A 16,224-nucleotide genomic window follows, 5' to 3' on the forward strand; every position below is an offset into this window, starting at 1 on the left:
CTCGAAAACCACGGAGGACCTGCCTGCCTGCCTTCACTTCCAAGACTGCTTCTCCTGTGAACACCGAATTTGTTCAAACTGCAGCTTCTGGCTCTGGCCGGATACCACAAATCCAGCCCACTCTGCACCCACCAAAACCGGCCCGAACTCGAGTGGAAAAACCCAACAAGGAGGTCCCCCCGGCGATCCTGACCCGAGATACGGCGACCCCTGACCTGCCTCAATCCTCTAGCGGACACCTGCAGCCTAAATCAAGAAGGCCCCCTGACCGTGACCCGGAGCTGTTAAGCTCCGACCCCAAAAGGCACCCCTGCACCAGACGCCCCCACGGCCTTGTGTGCATAAACCAACCGTGCCTAAGTAACCCTTACCTTCCCAACTTACCTCTCGAAGTGGTGGTCGCACTCCAAAGTCCTTTGTCTCCCTTCCTGCAGTGCTTTTGCAGACCGGAGGTTCTTGATTGAAAACGGGGACCCCGACCGCAAAACAGCACCCTGCAGCCGGCTGCCCTAGTGCCGCTGAGGGTGCACCTTTTGGTGCTAATTTGGTTGCCATGACCTGAACCCTAGGATCTTTGCTCCCACAGCCGTGTGGCCTGTTTGCCAGCAGCCACCAACCGAAGGCCCCCTATCCTCCATAGGATAACATAGGGCCTCAACGCTGCACTTGTCCGCCCTAGTGCAGCTGAGGGTGAAACAAAAGTGCATCACTGACCCTGGGGGACCCCTGAGTCTAACCCCAGAACCTTAACTCCCACAGACGATTACTTACATGTGAACCGATAACCTGTTGATCCTCCATAGCAATGTTTCCCAAACTGTGGTCCGCAGACCCCCAGGGGTCCGTGACACATTCCCAGTGGGTCCGTAGGCAACAGTTTTAAAAGCACAGAAGCATTTCTTGTATAATTAGCAGCTTTCCAGCAACAATAAAAGTGTCAAGAGAATGCCAGTGATTAATGTACCTGCTGGAGAGCGAGGGGAGTTTTGTTCAGTGGCAGCTTTGATTTAACTAATGTAGCACAGAGGGTTAATGTGCCTACTGCAAAGAATGTGTAACATGCATCTTAAAAAGCAACATTTTATGCGCCTAGGTTCGTGGTTACTGCTTTTGTCACAGAGATTCCTTTATTACTGTGCACTTCATAAGTGACAATCGTAATCTAGCAGAGGGACCTATAAACTGTCATCGAAGAGCTGCTTGCAAACTGCATGGTACCAGTTAGTAACTTATATTTTGTCCCAGTTATTCATTATCCTGATGCTGCTAAAAAGATATATATGGGTGGAAATACATTTTTAATGTTAAAGTCAATGCTAGCCTCTGGGTTATGCTCTGAATCCTGAGTTTGTGCTTTTCCAGACCAAGCACTCTTTAAACATTTTATATACACACTGATTTACATGTATGATTCAATGTCTCTATATGTGTGTGATGTAAAGTGCTCTGACATCCTACAATGGTATGAGAGACGCTATAAAACAAATGAAATAAATGTGACAGAGGGGCTATTACTTCAATATAAAATACTAAGGGCCAGATGTACGATCTGTTTTTATATGCGCGAAAGGGTTCACGAACCCGTTTGCGCTTGCAAAAACCTATTGGGCCATGTACATAGCCTATTTCGCGAGTCGCAATTTGTTTGCGACTCTCTAAATAGGTTTTGCAACCTGCTATTTGAAAGGGTCATTCCCTTCCAAATAGGGAGTCTCAAAACCATGTACAAATGTTTTGCGGGCGCAAAACAGTCACAATTACCACCTCCTTCAAGTAGATGGTAATGCATTCGCAAATGGGAAGGGGTCCCTTCCCCTTTGCAAATGCATGCTAAAGTTATTTTTTAAGGTCAGGCAGTCGTCCAAGATACCTCTGCCTGCCCTTAGAAAATGAAACGAAAATGTTTCATTTTCTTTTTTCTTTAAATGCATGGTGAACAGGCTGCATTTTTTTTTAAAACTGCTTTATTTAAAAGCAGTCCGAGACATGGTGGCCTGCAGAGCCCAGCAGGTCACCATCGCTGGGAGGGCTGGCTTTCCCAATGGGCTCGCAAATTGCGAGAGGCTCATTAGCAATTTGCGACCCCATTGGGAATCCCAAACAGTGTTAAACACACTGTTGTACATTTCATTTAGCGACTCGCAATTTGCTACTCGCAATGTGTCGCCAATTGCGAGGCGCTAAATAAAATGGACGTACATCTGGCACCAAAATCCTTAGTACTTTGAGTTTTTGTTTTGTGTGCACATGTGTGTATTTTTTTCGAATTACTGTTTTTATGTTTGAAATTTAACTCATACAAATTGCTTGGGGGTCCCCAGCTTCCAGTGGTGACTTAATGGGGGTCCTCAGGAGTCAAAAGTTTGGGAACCACTGCTCCATAGGATAACATTGACAATTTTCTTCCAAAAAGTTTCTGAGAGTGAAGTTTTTGAAATCTAAAAATATTGTTTTTTAATCTCACAAGTAACCAAAACGTATTTACTCACCTATTTACATGGAATGTCCCAGTGCTGAATCCAGGCATCCAGCACTGAGTAAGAATAGTAATGTACAAAGTAACTTACCTGAAATTTACTGAAAAGCTTATTCATTTCTACGCACTGTTTTTCTTCCCAAAAATGACCGAGTGTGGAGTTTAGAAATCTAAAGCTTTTCTTTAAAAGTCCTGCGAATAGCCAAAACGTATTTACTTACCTGTTTCCAGGAAATGTCCCAGTGCTGAATCTAGGTATCCATCACTGAGTTAGAAAAGTAACGGAAAAAGTAACTTACTTGCAATTCACTGAAAAAGCCTATTCATTCCAATGTACAGTATTTGCTAAGTGTTGCAACCTACTGCATTCCCTGTAAATCAAAGTACAATTTCCATTGCATTTTCAAACTGTTCTACAATCAGCAACTTATTCCTGTAAAGTATTTTATGCTTACCTGTGTCCTACTTACTTGGTTCTAAAATAAAATAACAGTATACTTTTTATACAAAAACAATTGGTCTAGAGTTCAGTCCTCGATGGTGTGTACATCAAATGCTTAACACTGTCCTCTGATACTGTCTTACTGCTCGACCAGGCTACCACAAATAGAGAGTGAGGTTCTGTCTAACTGTAACCTCTGCCTACCTCTGGGGTCACGTGGGGCCAGATGTATCAAGCTATTTTTTAGTCTCAAATGCTGCGAATCGCTAAAAAACAGTGTTTGCGCCTAAATAGGTAAATGGTATGTATCATGCAAAAAGCCTCGCAATATTAAGGAATAACAAATTTTGCGATTCCTTAAAATTGCGTACGCATTTAAGAAGTTAGGATTTCTTAAAATTTATGTATGAAGCATTTCATTTTTGTGAATTTTGGCTAAGAAATTGCAAATTACCACCAACTTGTAGTTGGTGGTAATTTGCGAATTCTTTTACAAATGCACTTTTTGCAATTTGTAAAGGTGCCATGTGACGCTCATACCTGCCCTTAGGGCATGTATGTGCGCCATATGCGCACACATAATTTTCAGGGGTGCAGCTGGGTGTCCTTGAGACACCCTGCACCCTTGAAATTATTCTCATTTTGCGATTAGCAAATTGCGAATCGCAAATTGAGAATAATTTCCTCCTGGCCCATAGGAATGAATGAGAAATTATTCCTTAATTGCGATTAGCAATTTGCTAATCTCAATTAAGGAATTTTTAGAAATCGCTAAAAAATAACGAATTTCTACATACATACCATTTTGCAATTCTCAAATAGCGATTCCTTAAAAATCGCTATTTGAGAATCGCAAAAGTGTATCTTGATACATCTGACCCCTGGACTCTATACACACTATATTGGTGTAGTATATATAGAGCCAGTTTCCTAAAGAGCCTTGTCTCCTGTTCCCCGCTTCCTTGGTCTCCTGTTCCACGCTTCCTTGGTCTCCTGTTCCCCGCTTCCTTGGTCTCCTGTTCCCCGCTTCCTTGGTCTCCTGTTCCCCGCTTCCTTGGTCTCCTGTTCCCCGCTTCCTTGGTCTCCTGTTCCCCGCTTCCTTGGTCTCCTGTTCCCCGCTTCCTTGGTCTCCTGTTCCCCGCTTCCTTGGTCTCCTGTGCCCCGCTCCCATGGTCTCCTGTGCCCCGCTCCCATGGTCTCCTGTGCCCCGCTCCCATGGTCTCCTGTGCCCCGCTCCCATGGTCTCCTGTGCCCCGCTCCCATGGTCTCCTGTGCCCCGCTCCCATGGTCTCCTGTGCCCCGCTCCCTTGGTCTCCTGTGCCCCGCTCCCTTGGTCTCCTGTGCCCCGCTCCCTTGGTCTCCTGTGCCCCGCTCCCTTGGTCTCCTGTGCCCCGCTCCCTTGGTCTCCTGTGCCCCGCTCCCTTGGTCTCCTGTGCCCCGCTCCCTAGTCTAGGTCTACTCCCTACACCTTCAGGATTGCCAGGCTTGGGTTATAAAAAATGGATCCAATGCTTCCTTCGTCTCCTGTTCCCCGCTCCCATGGTCTCCTGTGCCCCGCTCCCATGGTCTCCTGTGCCCCGCTCCCATGGTCTCCTGTGCCCCGCTCCCATGGTCTCCTGTGCCCCGCTCCCATGGTCTCCTGTGCCCCGCTCCCATGGTCTCCTGTGCCCCGCTCCCATGGTCTCCTGTGCCGCGCTCCCATGGTCTCCTGTGCCGCGCTCCCATGGTCTCCTGTGCCCCGCTCCCATGGTCTCCTGTGCCCCGCTCCCATGGTCTCCTGTGCCCCGCTCCCATGGTCTCCTGTGCCCCGCTCCCTTGGTCTCCTGTGCCCCGCTCCCTTGGTCTCCTGTGCCCCGCTCCCTTGGTCTCCTGTGCCCCGCTCCCTTGGTCTCCTGTGCCCCGCTCCCTTGGTCTCCTGTGCCCCGCTCCCTTGGTCTCCTGTGCCCCGCTCCCTTGGTCTCCTGTGCCCCGCTCCCTTGGTCTCCTGTGCCCCGCTCCCTTGGTCTCCTGTGCCCCGCTCCCTTGGTCTCCTGTGCCCCGCTCCCTTGGTCTCCTGTGCCCCGCTCCCTTGGTCTCCTGTGCCCCGCTCCCTTGGTCTCCTGTGCCCCGCTCCCTTGGTCTCCTGTGCCCCGCTCCCTTGGTCTCCTGTGCCCCGCTCCCTTGGTCTCCTGTGCCCCGCTCCCTTGGTCTCCTGTGCCCCGCTCCCTTGGTCTCCTGTGCCCCGCTCCCATGGTCTCCTGTGCCCCGCTCCCATGGTCTCCTGTGCCCCGCTCCCATGGTCTCCTGTGCCCCGCTCCCATGGTCTCCTGTGCCCCGCTCCCATGGTCTCCTGTGCCCCGCTCCCATGGTCTCCTGTGCCCCGCTCCCATGGTCTCCTGTGCCCCGCTCCCATGGTCTCCTGTGCCCCGCTCCCATGGTCTCCTGTGCCCCGCTCCCATGGTCTCCTGTGCCCCGCTCCCATGGTCTCCTGTGCCCCGCTCCCTTGGTCTCCTGTGCCCCGCTCCCTAGTCTGTCTACTCCCTACACCTTCAGGATTGCCAGGCTTGGGTTATAAAAAATGGATCCAATGCTCTGGTTTTCTTATTAGGATCATCCGCGTGCCACGTAGGGTACACACAGAAACTGGTTGGTGTTAGGATCCTAGTTCGCACTTAGAAGCAGGAATTTACACGAGTTTGCCAGTAGATATCCACTCTAGTGATGCATATAAAAGATGACACTCGGTACACGGCCACCACCACTTCTTATGTTAAACACATTGTCCGTATGATGAAGAGCATGTTTGGTGTGCCTCTCCATGTGGCAGGTCCAGGACCTCACTCTTGTCAAGATACAGGTCTAGGTCTCTTTGTGCATAGTGTGAGGATACAGGCAAAATCAAAACCACAATGCATGCAGTCTGGCACTGTGGACAGGGGAACACATCTGTGCAGTATGCAGGGGACATTCTTTCTCAACATCATAGCGGTCACATTTAGGGTGTCTGACTTAGAAATGCAAAAAGGTGATTGGTGGAAAGCTTAACTTAATCTGAGCCACTAGTAATTGCTTGAGGCCTCGCACACACGGTCACAAATGAGCACTTACTATCTGCCTTAATGTTTCTAGTTCGAGTGCAAGTGATAAAGTAAAACACATACTTACGCAGACCCCAGGTATGGGAGAATGGTTGGACCTATTCAGGAGAGCCTGAAAGAAGTCGCCTCAGTCTGGATGCACTTAAGAAGGCCCTGCGTCCTTGAGGTATGATCTGGTTTGGGTGCCGGAGTTTCTTTTTAAAAGTGAAAGCGCTTCTGTCGTTTTGCAGGCTGTGAGTTCTGAACAGACTCTGCTGGGGGCAGCACAGTTTCTCCAAACTATGCAGAGGACTAATGTCCTAAAACAATGGCTGTATTGCAGCGGGCACTCCTTGTAGCATTCATTCTATCGTGGGGTTTGAACTAGCTCCTCTGTGTGCATCCGTGTGCGTGTCTTTAGAGTTTGCTGCTGTCATTTGATCATTAATGTTCCATCTTTACCCCTTACTTCTCTCCCTTTGCAGACATTCAGGGGGCCAGTGCATCACCTGTTCATACAAGGCGAGTTCCGGGCTCCTGTACCCACTGGAGCGGGGCTTCATCTATGTGCACAAACCACCTGTGCACATCCGCTTTGATGAAATCTCCAACGTCAACTTTGCCCGTGGGACGACAACCACCCGCTCCTTTGACTTTGAAATTGAGACTAAGCAAGGATCACCGTATACCTTCAGCAGCATTGAGAGGTGAGCTCCCCCTTGTCATTTCCAAAGTCCTCCATGAACTATCAGGAGCTGAGCTCTCCATGTCCTTCCCAAAGTCCTCAGTGAACCATCAGCAGCATCAGGAGTGAGATCCCCATGTCCTTCCCAAAGTCCTTAGTGAACCTTTAGCAGCATCAGGAGGTGAGCTCCCCAGGTCATTCCCAAACTTCTCAGTGAACCATCAGCAGCATCAGGAGTGAGATCCCCATGTCCTTCCCAACGTCCTCAGGGAAATTTTAGCAGCATCAGGAGGTGAGCTCCATAGGACATTCCAGGGTCCTCAGTGAACCTTTAGGAGCATCAGGACGTGAGCTGCCCCATGTCCTTCCCAAAGTCCTCTGTGAACCTTTAGCAGCATCAGGAGGTGAGCTCCATAGGACATTCAATAGTCCTCAGTGAACCTTTAGCAGCTTCAGGAGGTGAGCTCCCCATGTCCTTCCCAAAGTCCCTAGTGAACCTTTACCAGCATCAGGAGGTGAACTCCCCAGGTCATTCCCAAAGTCCCTAGTGAACCTTTACCAGCATCAGGAGGTGAGCTCCCCCATGTCCTTCCCAAAGTCCTCAGTGAACCTTCAGCAGCATCAGGAGGTGAGCTCCCCAGGTCATTACCAAAGTCCTCAGTGAACCTTTAGCAGCATCGGTAGGTGAGCTCCCCCAGGTCATTCCCAAAGTCCTTAGTGAACCTTTAGCAGCATCGGTAGGTGAGCTCCCCAGGTCATTCCCAAAGTTCTCAGTGAACCTTCAGCAGCATCAGCAGGTGAGATCCCTATGTCATTCAATAGTCCTCAGTGAACCTTTAGCAGCATCAGGAGGTGATCTCCCCCATGTCATTCAATAGTCCTCAGTGAACCTTTAGCAGCATCAGGAGGTGATCTCCCCCATGTCATTCAATAGTCCTCAGTGAACCTTTAGCAGCATCAGGAGGTGAGCTCCCCCATGTCATTCCCAAAGTCCTCAGTGATCCTTTAGCAGCATCCGGAGGTGAGTTCCCCATGTCCTTCCCAAAGTCCTCAGTGAACCTTTAGAAGCATCAGGAGGTGAGCTCCCCCATGTCCTTCCCAAAGTCCTCAGTGAACCTTTAGAAGCATCAGGAGGTGAGCTCCCCCATGTCCTTCCCAAAGTCCTCAGTGAACCTTTAGCAGTATCAGGAGTTGAGCTCCCCATGTCCCTCCCAAAGTCCTCAGTGAACCTTTAGCAGTATCAGGAGTTGAGCTCCCCATGTCCCTCCCAAAGTCCTCAGTGAACCTTTAGCAGTATCAGGAGTTGAGCTCCCCATGTCCCTCCCAAAGTCCTCAGTGAACCTTTAGCAGTATCAGGAGTTGAGCTCCCCATGTCCCTCCCAAAGTCCTCAGTGAACCTTTAGCAGTATCAGGAGTTGAGCTCCCCATGTCCCTCCCAAAGTCCTCAGTGAACCTTTAGCAGTATCAGGAGTTGAGCTCCCCATGTCCTTCCCAAAGTCCTCAGTGAACCTTTAGCAGCATCAGGAGGTGAGCTCCATAGGACATTCCAGGGTCCTCAGTGAACCTTTAGCAGCATCAGGAGGTGAGCTCCCCCATGTCCTTCCCAAAGTCCTCAGTGAACCTTTAGCAGTATCAGGAGTTGAGCTCCCCATGTCCCTCCCAAAGTCCTCAGTGAACCTTTAGCAGTATCAGGAGTTGAGCTCCCCATGTCCCTCACAAAGTCCTCAATGAATCTTTAGCAGCATCAGGAGGTGAGCTCCCTAGGACATTCCAGGGTCCTTAGTGAACCTTTAGAAGCATCAGGAGGTGAGCTCCCCATGTCCTTCCCAAAGTCCTCGGAGAATCTTTAGCAGCATCAGGAGGTGAGCTCCCCCATGTCCTTCTCTAAGTCCTCAGTAAACCTTCAGCAGCATCAGGATATGAGCTCCCCCATGACCTTCCCAAAGTCCTCGGTGAACCTTTAGCAGCATCAGCAGGTGAGCTCCCCAGGTCATTCCCAAAGTCTTCAGTGAACCTTTAGGAGCATCAGGATATGAGCTCCCCCATGTCCTTCCCAAAGTCCTCAGTGAACCTTCAGCAGCATCAGGATATGAGCTCCCCCATGTCCTTCCCAAAGTCCTCAGTGAACCTTCAGCAGCATCAGGATATGAGCTCCCCCATGTCCTTCCCAAAGTCCTCAGTGAACCTTTAGCAGCATCAGGATATGAGCTCCCCCATGTCCTTCCCAAAGTCCTCGGTGAACCTTTAGCAGCATCAGCAGGTGAGCTCCCCAGGTCATTCCCAAAGTCTTCAGTAAACCTTCAGCAGCATCAGGATATGAGCTCCCCCATGTCCTTCCCAAAGTCCTCAGTGAACCTTCAGCAGCATCAGGATATGAGCTCCCCCATGTCCTTCCCAAAGTCCTCAGTGAACCTTTAGCAGCATCAGCAGGTGAGCTCCCCAGGTCATTCCCAAAGTCCTCGGTGAACCTTCAGCAGCATCAGGATATGAGCTCCCCCATGTCCTTCCCAAAGTCCTCAGTGAACCTTCAGCAGCATCAGGATATGAGCTCCCCCATGACCTTCCCAAAGTCCTCGGTGAACCTTTAGCAGCATCAGCAGGTGAGCTCCCCAGGTCATTCCCAAAGTCTTCAGTGAACCTTTAGGAGCATCAGGGCGTTGGCTGCCCCATGTCATTCCCAAAGTCCTCGGAGAACCTTTAGCAGCATCAGGAGGTGAGCTCTCCCATGTCCTTCCCAACGTCCCCAGTGAACCTTTACCAGCATCAGAAGGTGAGCTTCCCATGTCCTTCCCAAAGTCCTTAGTAAACCTTTAGCAGCATCAGGAGGTGAGTTCCCCCATGTCCTTCCCAAAGTCCTCAGTGACATCAGGACGTGAGCTGCCCCATGTCCTTCCCAAAGTCCTCAGTGAACCTTTACTAGCATCGGGAGGTGAGCTCCCCTTGGATGGACACGCTGTCATGAGCAGCATGTGATGACCACTCTTAGCTCCCATCACACTAATAAGTTCTCGCCATATCACACGATACACACCTCCAAGTTGACCCCCCCCATTCTCCCCCCCCCCCCCATCTCATTTTTCTTTTCTTTAATTGCATCCCTAATTTCTCTTTTTCGATTCTCCCACCTCCTCCTTTTCTCCTACTACGGTCACGAAGTTCCCTCTTATTTCCCAGCCGACTTCTTTACCACACTGATGGTCTACTTTAGGTCCTGAGAGTTGAGGCGGTTCCACTAACACGCCAGCAGCCACGCTGGTCTGATACTCAAGCTTCGACACACGTGTCTACGATACGGCCGTCTCACTCGACCGCGACCACACAGTGATGTATATACATTGGATTACCTGAGTGGGGGAGATAAACACTAACACATCTGACATGACATTGGTCGCAATGGGCAACCGGGTTTGGTGCCGAGACGCGGCGGCAGGCCTCCCTACTCGCCCCGAGGTGTGGGGGTGGCACATCTGTCCCATCTCCTGGCCCCGCAGCTACCGCTGCACTGACACTCAAAGCCGCGACACCAGGGTTGTCACACGATACAGGTTGGGTCCCCCCAGTAAATGCGGCCTGGTGGCAGCCAATGGGGGCCGGGACCACAGTACTTCACACGCTGCAAGACTATTGTGACTACCCATGTGCCATTACACCTAGACTGCATGAGGCACGACCCTGTTGATGTCCCAAATATGATGTAACAATGTATTTTATGAATTGACTCGTGGAGATACCACACACTGTTATAGCATAAGTTAATGAATGATGCACGGTTCATGTTTTTATGAAAACAATAAAATATATTTAAAAATAAAAAAAATCAGGAGGTGAGCTCCCCAGGTCATTCCCAAAGTCCTCAGTGAACCTTTAGCAGCATCAGGAGGTGAGCTCCCCAGGTCATTCCCAAAGTCCTCAGTGAACCTTTAGCAGCATCAGGAGGTGAGCTCCCCATGTCCTTCCCAAAGTCCTCAGTGAACCTTTAGCAGCATCAGGAGGTGAGCTCCCCAGGTCCTTCCCAAAGTCCTCAGTGAACCTTTAGCAGCATCAGGATGTGAGCTCCATAGGTCATTCCCAAAGTCCTCAGTGAACCTTTAGCAGCATCATATGAGCTCCCCATGTCATTCCCAAAGTCCTCAGTGACCCTTTAGCTGCATCAGGAGGTGAGCTCCCCAGGTCATTCCCAAAGCCCTCAGTGAACCTTGAGCAGCATCAGGAGGTGAGCTCCCCAGGTCATTCCCAAAGTCCTCCGTGAACCTTTAGCAGCATCAGGAGGTGAGCTCCCCAGGTCATTCCCAAAGTCCTCCGTGAACCTTTAGCAGCATCAGGAGGTGAGCTCCCCATGTCCTTCCCAAAGTCCTCAGTGAACCTTCAGCAGCATCAGGAGGTGAGCTCCCCAGGTCATTCCCAAAGTCCTCAGTGAACCTTTAGCTGCATCAGGAGGTGAGCTCCCCAGGTCATTCCCAAAGTCCTCAGGGAACCTTTAGCTTCATCAGGAGGTGAGCTCCCCCATGTCATTCCCAAAGTACTCAGGGAACCTTTAGCAGCATCAGGAGGTGAGCTCCCCAGGTCATTCCCAAAGTCCTCAGTGAACCTTTAGCAGCATCAGGAGGTGAGCTCCCCAGGTCATTCCCAAAGTCCTCAGTGAACCTTTAGCAGCATCAGGAGGTGAGCTCCCCAGGTCATTCCCAAAGTCCTCAGTGAACCTTTAGCAGCATCAGGAGGTGAGCTCCCCATGTCATTCCCAAAGTCCTCAGTGAACCTTTAGCAGCATCAGGAGGTGAGCTCCATTGGACATTCCAGGGTCCTTAGTGAACCTTTAGCAGCATCAGGAGGTGAGCTCCATAGGACATTCCCAAAGTCCTCAGTGAACCTTTAGCAGCATCAGGAGGTGAGCTCCATAGGACATTCCCAAAGTCCTCAGTGAACCTTTAGCAGCATCAGGAGGTGAGCTCCCCAGGTCATTCCCAAAGTCCTCAGTGAACCTTTAGCAGCATCAGGAGGTGAGCTCCATAGGACATTCCCAAAGTCCTCAGTGAACCTTTAGCAGCATCAGGAGGTGAGCTCCCCAGGTCAGTCCCAAAGTCCTCAGTGAACCTTTAGCAGCATCGGTAGGTGAGCTCCCCAGGTCCTTCCCAAAGTCCTCAGTGAACCTTTAGCAGCATCAGGAGGTGAGCTCCCCAGGTCATTCCTAAAGTCCTCAGTGAACCTTTAGCAGCATCAGGAGGTGAGCTCCATTGGACATTCCAGGGTCCTTAGTGAACCTTTAGCAGCATCAGGAGGTGAGCTCCATAGGACATTCCCAAAGTCCTCAGTGAACCTTTAGCAGCATCAGGAGGTGAGCTCCATAGGACATTCCCAAAGTCCTCAGTGAACCTTTAGCAGCATCAGGAGGTGAGCTCCCCAGGTCATTCCCAAAGTCCTCAGTGAACCTTTAGCAGCATCAGGAGGTGAGCTCCACAGGACATTCCCAAAGTCCTCAGTGAACCTTTAGCAGCATCAGGAGGTGAGCTCCCCAGGTCATTCCCAAAGTCCTCAGTGAACCTTTAGCAGCATCAGGAGGTGAGCTCCCCAGGTCAGTCCCAAAGTTCTCAGTGAACCTTTAGCAGCATCAGGAGGTGCGCTACCCATGTCCTTCCCAAAGTCCTCAGTGAACCATTAGCAGCATCAGGAGGTGAGCTCCATAGGACATTCCCAAAGTCCTTATTGAACCTTTAGCAGCATCAGGAGGTGAGCACTCGGTAAACAGCAGAATTCTACAACCCAATGAAGATGAAACTTTAAAGATGAGAATCCCATGGCACATTGTTTTCCTCATTCAAGCTAAGCAGGGGTGCCACTTTCCTGCAGTAGCATTGAACAGAGAACCCCTCTTTCACTCCCTTAGCATAACACAGCTTTTAGCAGTGCTATGGGAGTGAAGCAGTGTTGGCACAGCACCTTTTTGTAATGAAAGAAAGAGCGTTTTAGGCTGCACCTGGCATCCAGATTCTGCTTCACGCAAGCCATACTGAGGTACAGAATCCCTTTAGCAGCATCAAGTGTTGCCCACCCTCAACATACCGTACACCAAACAAACCAGAGGGACGCAGAATGTATTGTTTTTCAGGATCGTTTAGTCTGTACTGGGCTCCTCTGACCATATCCCTTACTGCTCTTCCTTTGCCATTTCTCCAAGTAAATGTCTCCTGTTGAATACCTTCTCACCCTTGCCGTCCTGCAGCTTTTTCTCACACCTCCCCTTTACCACAGTGCTGCTCTCCTGGTCTCTGCTCCTTCCCCTCCCTTTCTATCGATATAACTCTGCTTTTCTCTGCTCCTGTTCCTTCAGTATTTACCTTTGTCTTCCGGTTCCCTTTCCCGCATTACTGGTCTCTCTGCTCTGCTTCCTTACTCATGGATTAGTCTTTGGTTGTCTGTTCCTTTACCCCTTTCCCTCCGTATTGTGCTTTCTGTCAGTACTAGGATCCCTCACACCTTCATCCTCTGTATTCGCCTCTACTTACGGCTTCCACTAGCTTCAGGCCCTTCCCCCACTCATCCATCCCACCTTTCTGTTCTGCTCACCCCTTACTATGCTCCCTCAGTTTGGCTCTCACTGCTGTCTCCTGGTTTCATCCATTCTTTCCTTTTAGGGAGGAGTACGGCAAGCTCTTTGACTTCGTGAATGCGAAGAAACTGAATATCAAGAACCGAGGACTGAAAGAGGTACCTAGTGTAGAGCACAGGGGTGCGGGTCTTGATGGAGGGCGCGGGTGTTGGACATATTTAGTCTTTGTTCTTCATTATTCATGCTGCATCGCTGTCCACTAGACATTTGCATTTATTATTTCCCAATTCATAACCTGTAGGTTTTCTCTCCCACTCCTCTTGCATTCCATTATTCTGCTTACTTTCCTTCCATTGGGCCATTGATCATCTCATTCTTCCATTTTGTTTCTGTCCTTTTAGAAGAAAGAGGTTAGTAGCTACGCTCGCCTGTGCCAGGTTACCCTGCATGTGTTTGATACATCGTTGTCTGCATGAGGAAACGCTGATCAATGTTACATTGGAGGACTTGCAAAGTTTGGCCTAACTAGATTGTCCTAGTCTGTGTTCCTTGGGGAGAGCTGTTAAAGCAAGACTTCAACTGCTGCTCCCCTACTGAAGGACCCAGTAGTCTGCCAAAAGCAACCGCCCACCTCAGGACAGGAAATAACCAGGAGAGCTGCTGCTCATATAAGAGAGAAATGCCCCAGGGGGTTCATCTGTAGAAATACAGTCCAGGAGTTTCCATTAGAGCACTGGATAAATCTGTAGGTAATCCTGTATTCCAAGCCATGCACTGAGACGAACGCTAGGACCCTTCCATCCATGGGTAGAACCCTAACCCGCCATCGGGACCAGGGTGTGTGGTTTACAGAAGCCCTTGGCTCTGTTTAATTCTATGGCCAATACTGGACTGGGAAATACAAACTCTGCCCCTTCCTATTCCAACACAGATGTATAGGAGGACATAGACTTTCTGTAGCCTTCCCTGACCCTTTTTCAAGTTGCTTGAACACAGTGGGCCTTTAACCCTACCCGCAACCAACTCTTTGCTGATGTGTAGAAAGAGCAGGATAGTCAAGCCCTACTCCCAAGCCTCTATTCATTCAGACCACGTGTTTACAGCCGCACCACCATGGACCTGCTATTTGCAGGACACTAGTTACAGTAACAGTGCCTCTTGAGTATGACTGGTCAGATATCCAGTTCCAGATGCGTCTTCACTTCAGTCGCTAACTCACCTTCTAATCCTTTGACTTGCAGGTCTGTGTGCATGTGGATGGAAATGTTTGCTGCTTAAATAACCTTCTCTAACTTCTGGAAGTGCATGGGCCTTGTTGGTACTGGATTGTGTATGTGCTTGCAATGCTAATATAGCTTTAGAAAAACTGGACACAAAGATATTGATTGTGTATTTACTCTTCCTGCATTTTTTTGTGCTTGAGAAACGTTGAGCTCACGTGTACAAACTAATTGTGCACCAGAGGTCTTTTATTTACATTCATGCATCATGCACGGTTGTGAGGCTGGATATATTGCCTTGAGTCTTGTACATAGCTTAAGTATAGCATCTACTCCTACCTGACCCTAGGTGCTCTCACCTTTCCTTTCCTTCCCTCTAGACGTTCTATTTCTACAGCTTGACATTTACTTGTTATGGCACCTGCTTTAATACTTTGATTTGTGGCCATGTTAAGTATTCAGGCGCGTCTGTGTGGTGTAAATGCCACTCTAATAAAAAAAGTTAAGGCAGCAGTATTCAGCATCTGGAATCCTAGGCCGGGGTGTGGAATTTAATAAAATATCTACTTGTCCAAGGGACAGGTTGCTTCGTTAATTTACTTTTCCTGTGAAAAAACCCACTTGTCCCTTTGGTGCCACGTCGTGCGTCAACACATTGCGGCAGTCTCATTACATGAGAGCTCGAGTATAACCTCTCTGCTTATGCCAGGGCACATACTATGTAAGAGGGTTCAAATATTAGCAATTTACTGATTTTTCCCCCTCTCCGAACATCTACATCCTGTGGCTGGCAGTAGAAGTCGGCAGTAGTTCCAGCTTTGCAATGCCCTTTTGAGTCTGGAAACCTACTAACTTGCATGTTTTAGGGGCTTCAACCAGCTGAGAGAGGTTGCACATTTACTTCTGACAAGGGCAGAAGTAAGGTTTCTTCCAGGGTTGGGGAAAAATATGGATCGGAATAAAATGTATCTTGTAAACGCTCAGCAGATTGTTGCATGAGCAAATCTACACATGCATATTTTCTCATGTTAAAATGCAGTTCACAAATATTTTCAAAGACCATTTCCTGGCCTACCTATGAAAAATTCATGGAAGCTGTAAATGTGCACTAATGCAAGGACATATACCATGGGTGCGTCTTTGTGACACACTTTAAGAATTGGCCCCAAATTCGGTATGGCATTAACCAAGACCTTTTTGTCTTTTAAATATTTCTATCTGTCGGCTGGCTTCACTGTGTGTGACCGCATTCTGCTCTTTCACAAGGGGTATATCTGCATGTAAAGTAGTTTTGTTCAGTGCCAGGCACTGCCGTGGTAATGCGTGTTTTGAACCCAAACACATTTTTGCTTTTTGCCAATGTTTGTAATAAAGGTGGGAGCCTGGCAGGTCCCACAACAATGTTTTACAAAAACCATGCCAAAACAAGACCCGCATTGATGCAACAAGGCTGACCATCTATGCCAGATCTATTGGCTCTACCAATGCTTGTTACCTTGTTTAAATTGGTTAGACTGATTTTCCAAAATGAGTATTTTTGGAAATACTAACATGCATAAGAACCTTTTAATAAGCAATGTTTTAAAGAAATGGTACCTACATTTTAACAGTTTAGGGAAACGTTTTTATTTCCTAGTGACACTTTTTTTCACGTTTTATTCAGAAAGCAATAATCAATCTTGCTTTCAAGCTTCTGCAAATATTTGCATCGAATCTGAGAGCGTTTTGGAAAATCATACGCAGCCTCATTGTTAAACTTTGCAAACGTGTACACATTTTTATATTGTAAGTTAAAAGCGCA

At 48.9% G+C, this 16,224-nt stretch overlaps 1 protein-coding gene across 2 annotated transcripts in view; it reads left to right on the forward strand.

Moving 5' to 3' along the window:
- Positions 1 to 16,224, forward strand: part of SSRP1 (structure specific recognition protein 1) — a 146,509-nt gene that overhangs the window by 73,598 nt on the left and 56,687 nt on the right. For both annotated transcript variants that reach the window (XM_086953348.1, XM_086953349.1), the window contains exons 9-10: positions 6,460 to 6,681; positions 13,289 to 13,361. In XM_086953348.1, the coding sequence (XP_086809474.1) occupies positions 6,460 to 6,681; positions 13,289 to 13,361 (295 nt within the window). The remainder of the gene's footprint in view (positions 1 to 6,459; positions 6,682 to 13,288; positions 13,362 to 16,224) is intronic.

Source organism: Lissotriton vulgaris, chromosome 1_2, assembly GCF_964263255.1.
Source record: "Lissotriton vulgaris chromosome 1_2, aLisVul1.2, whole genome shotgun sequence".
Classification (NCBI taxonomy): domain Eukaryota; kingdom Metazoa; phylum Chordata; class Amphibia; order Caudata; family Salamandridae; genus Lissotriton; species Lissotriton vulgaris.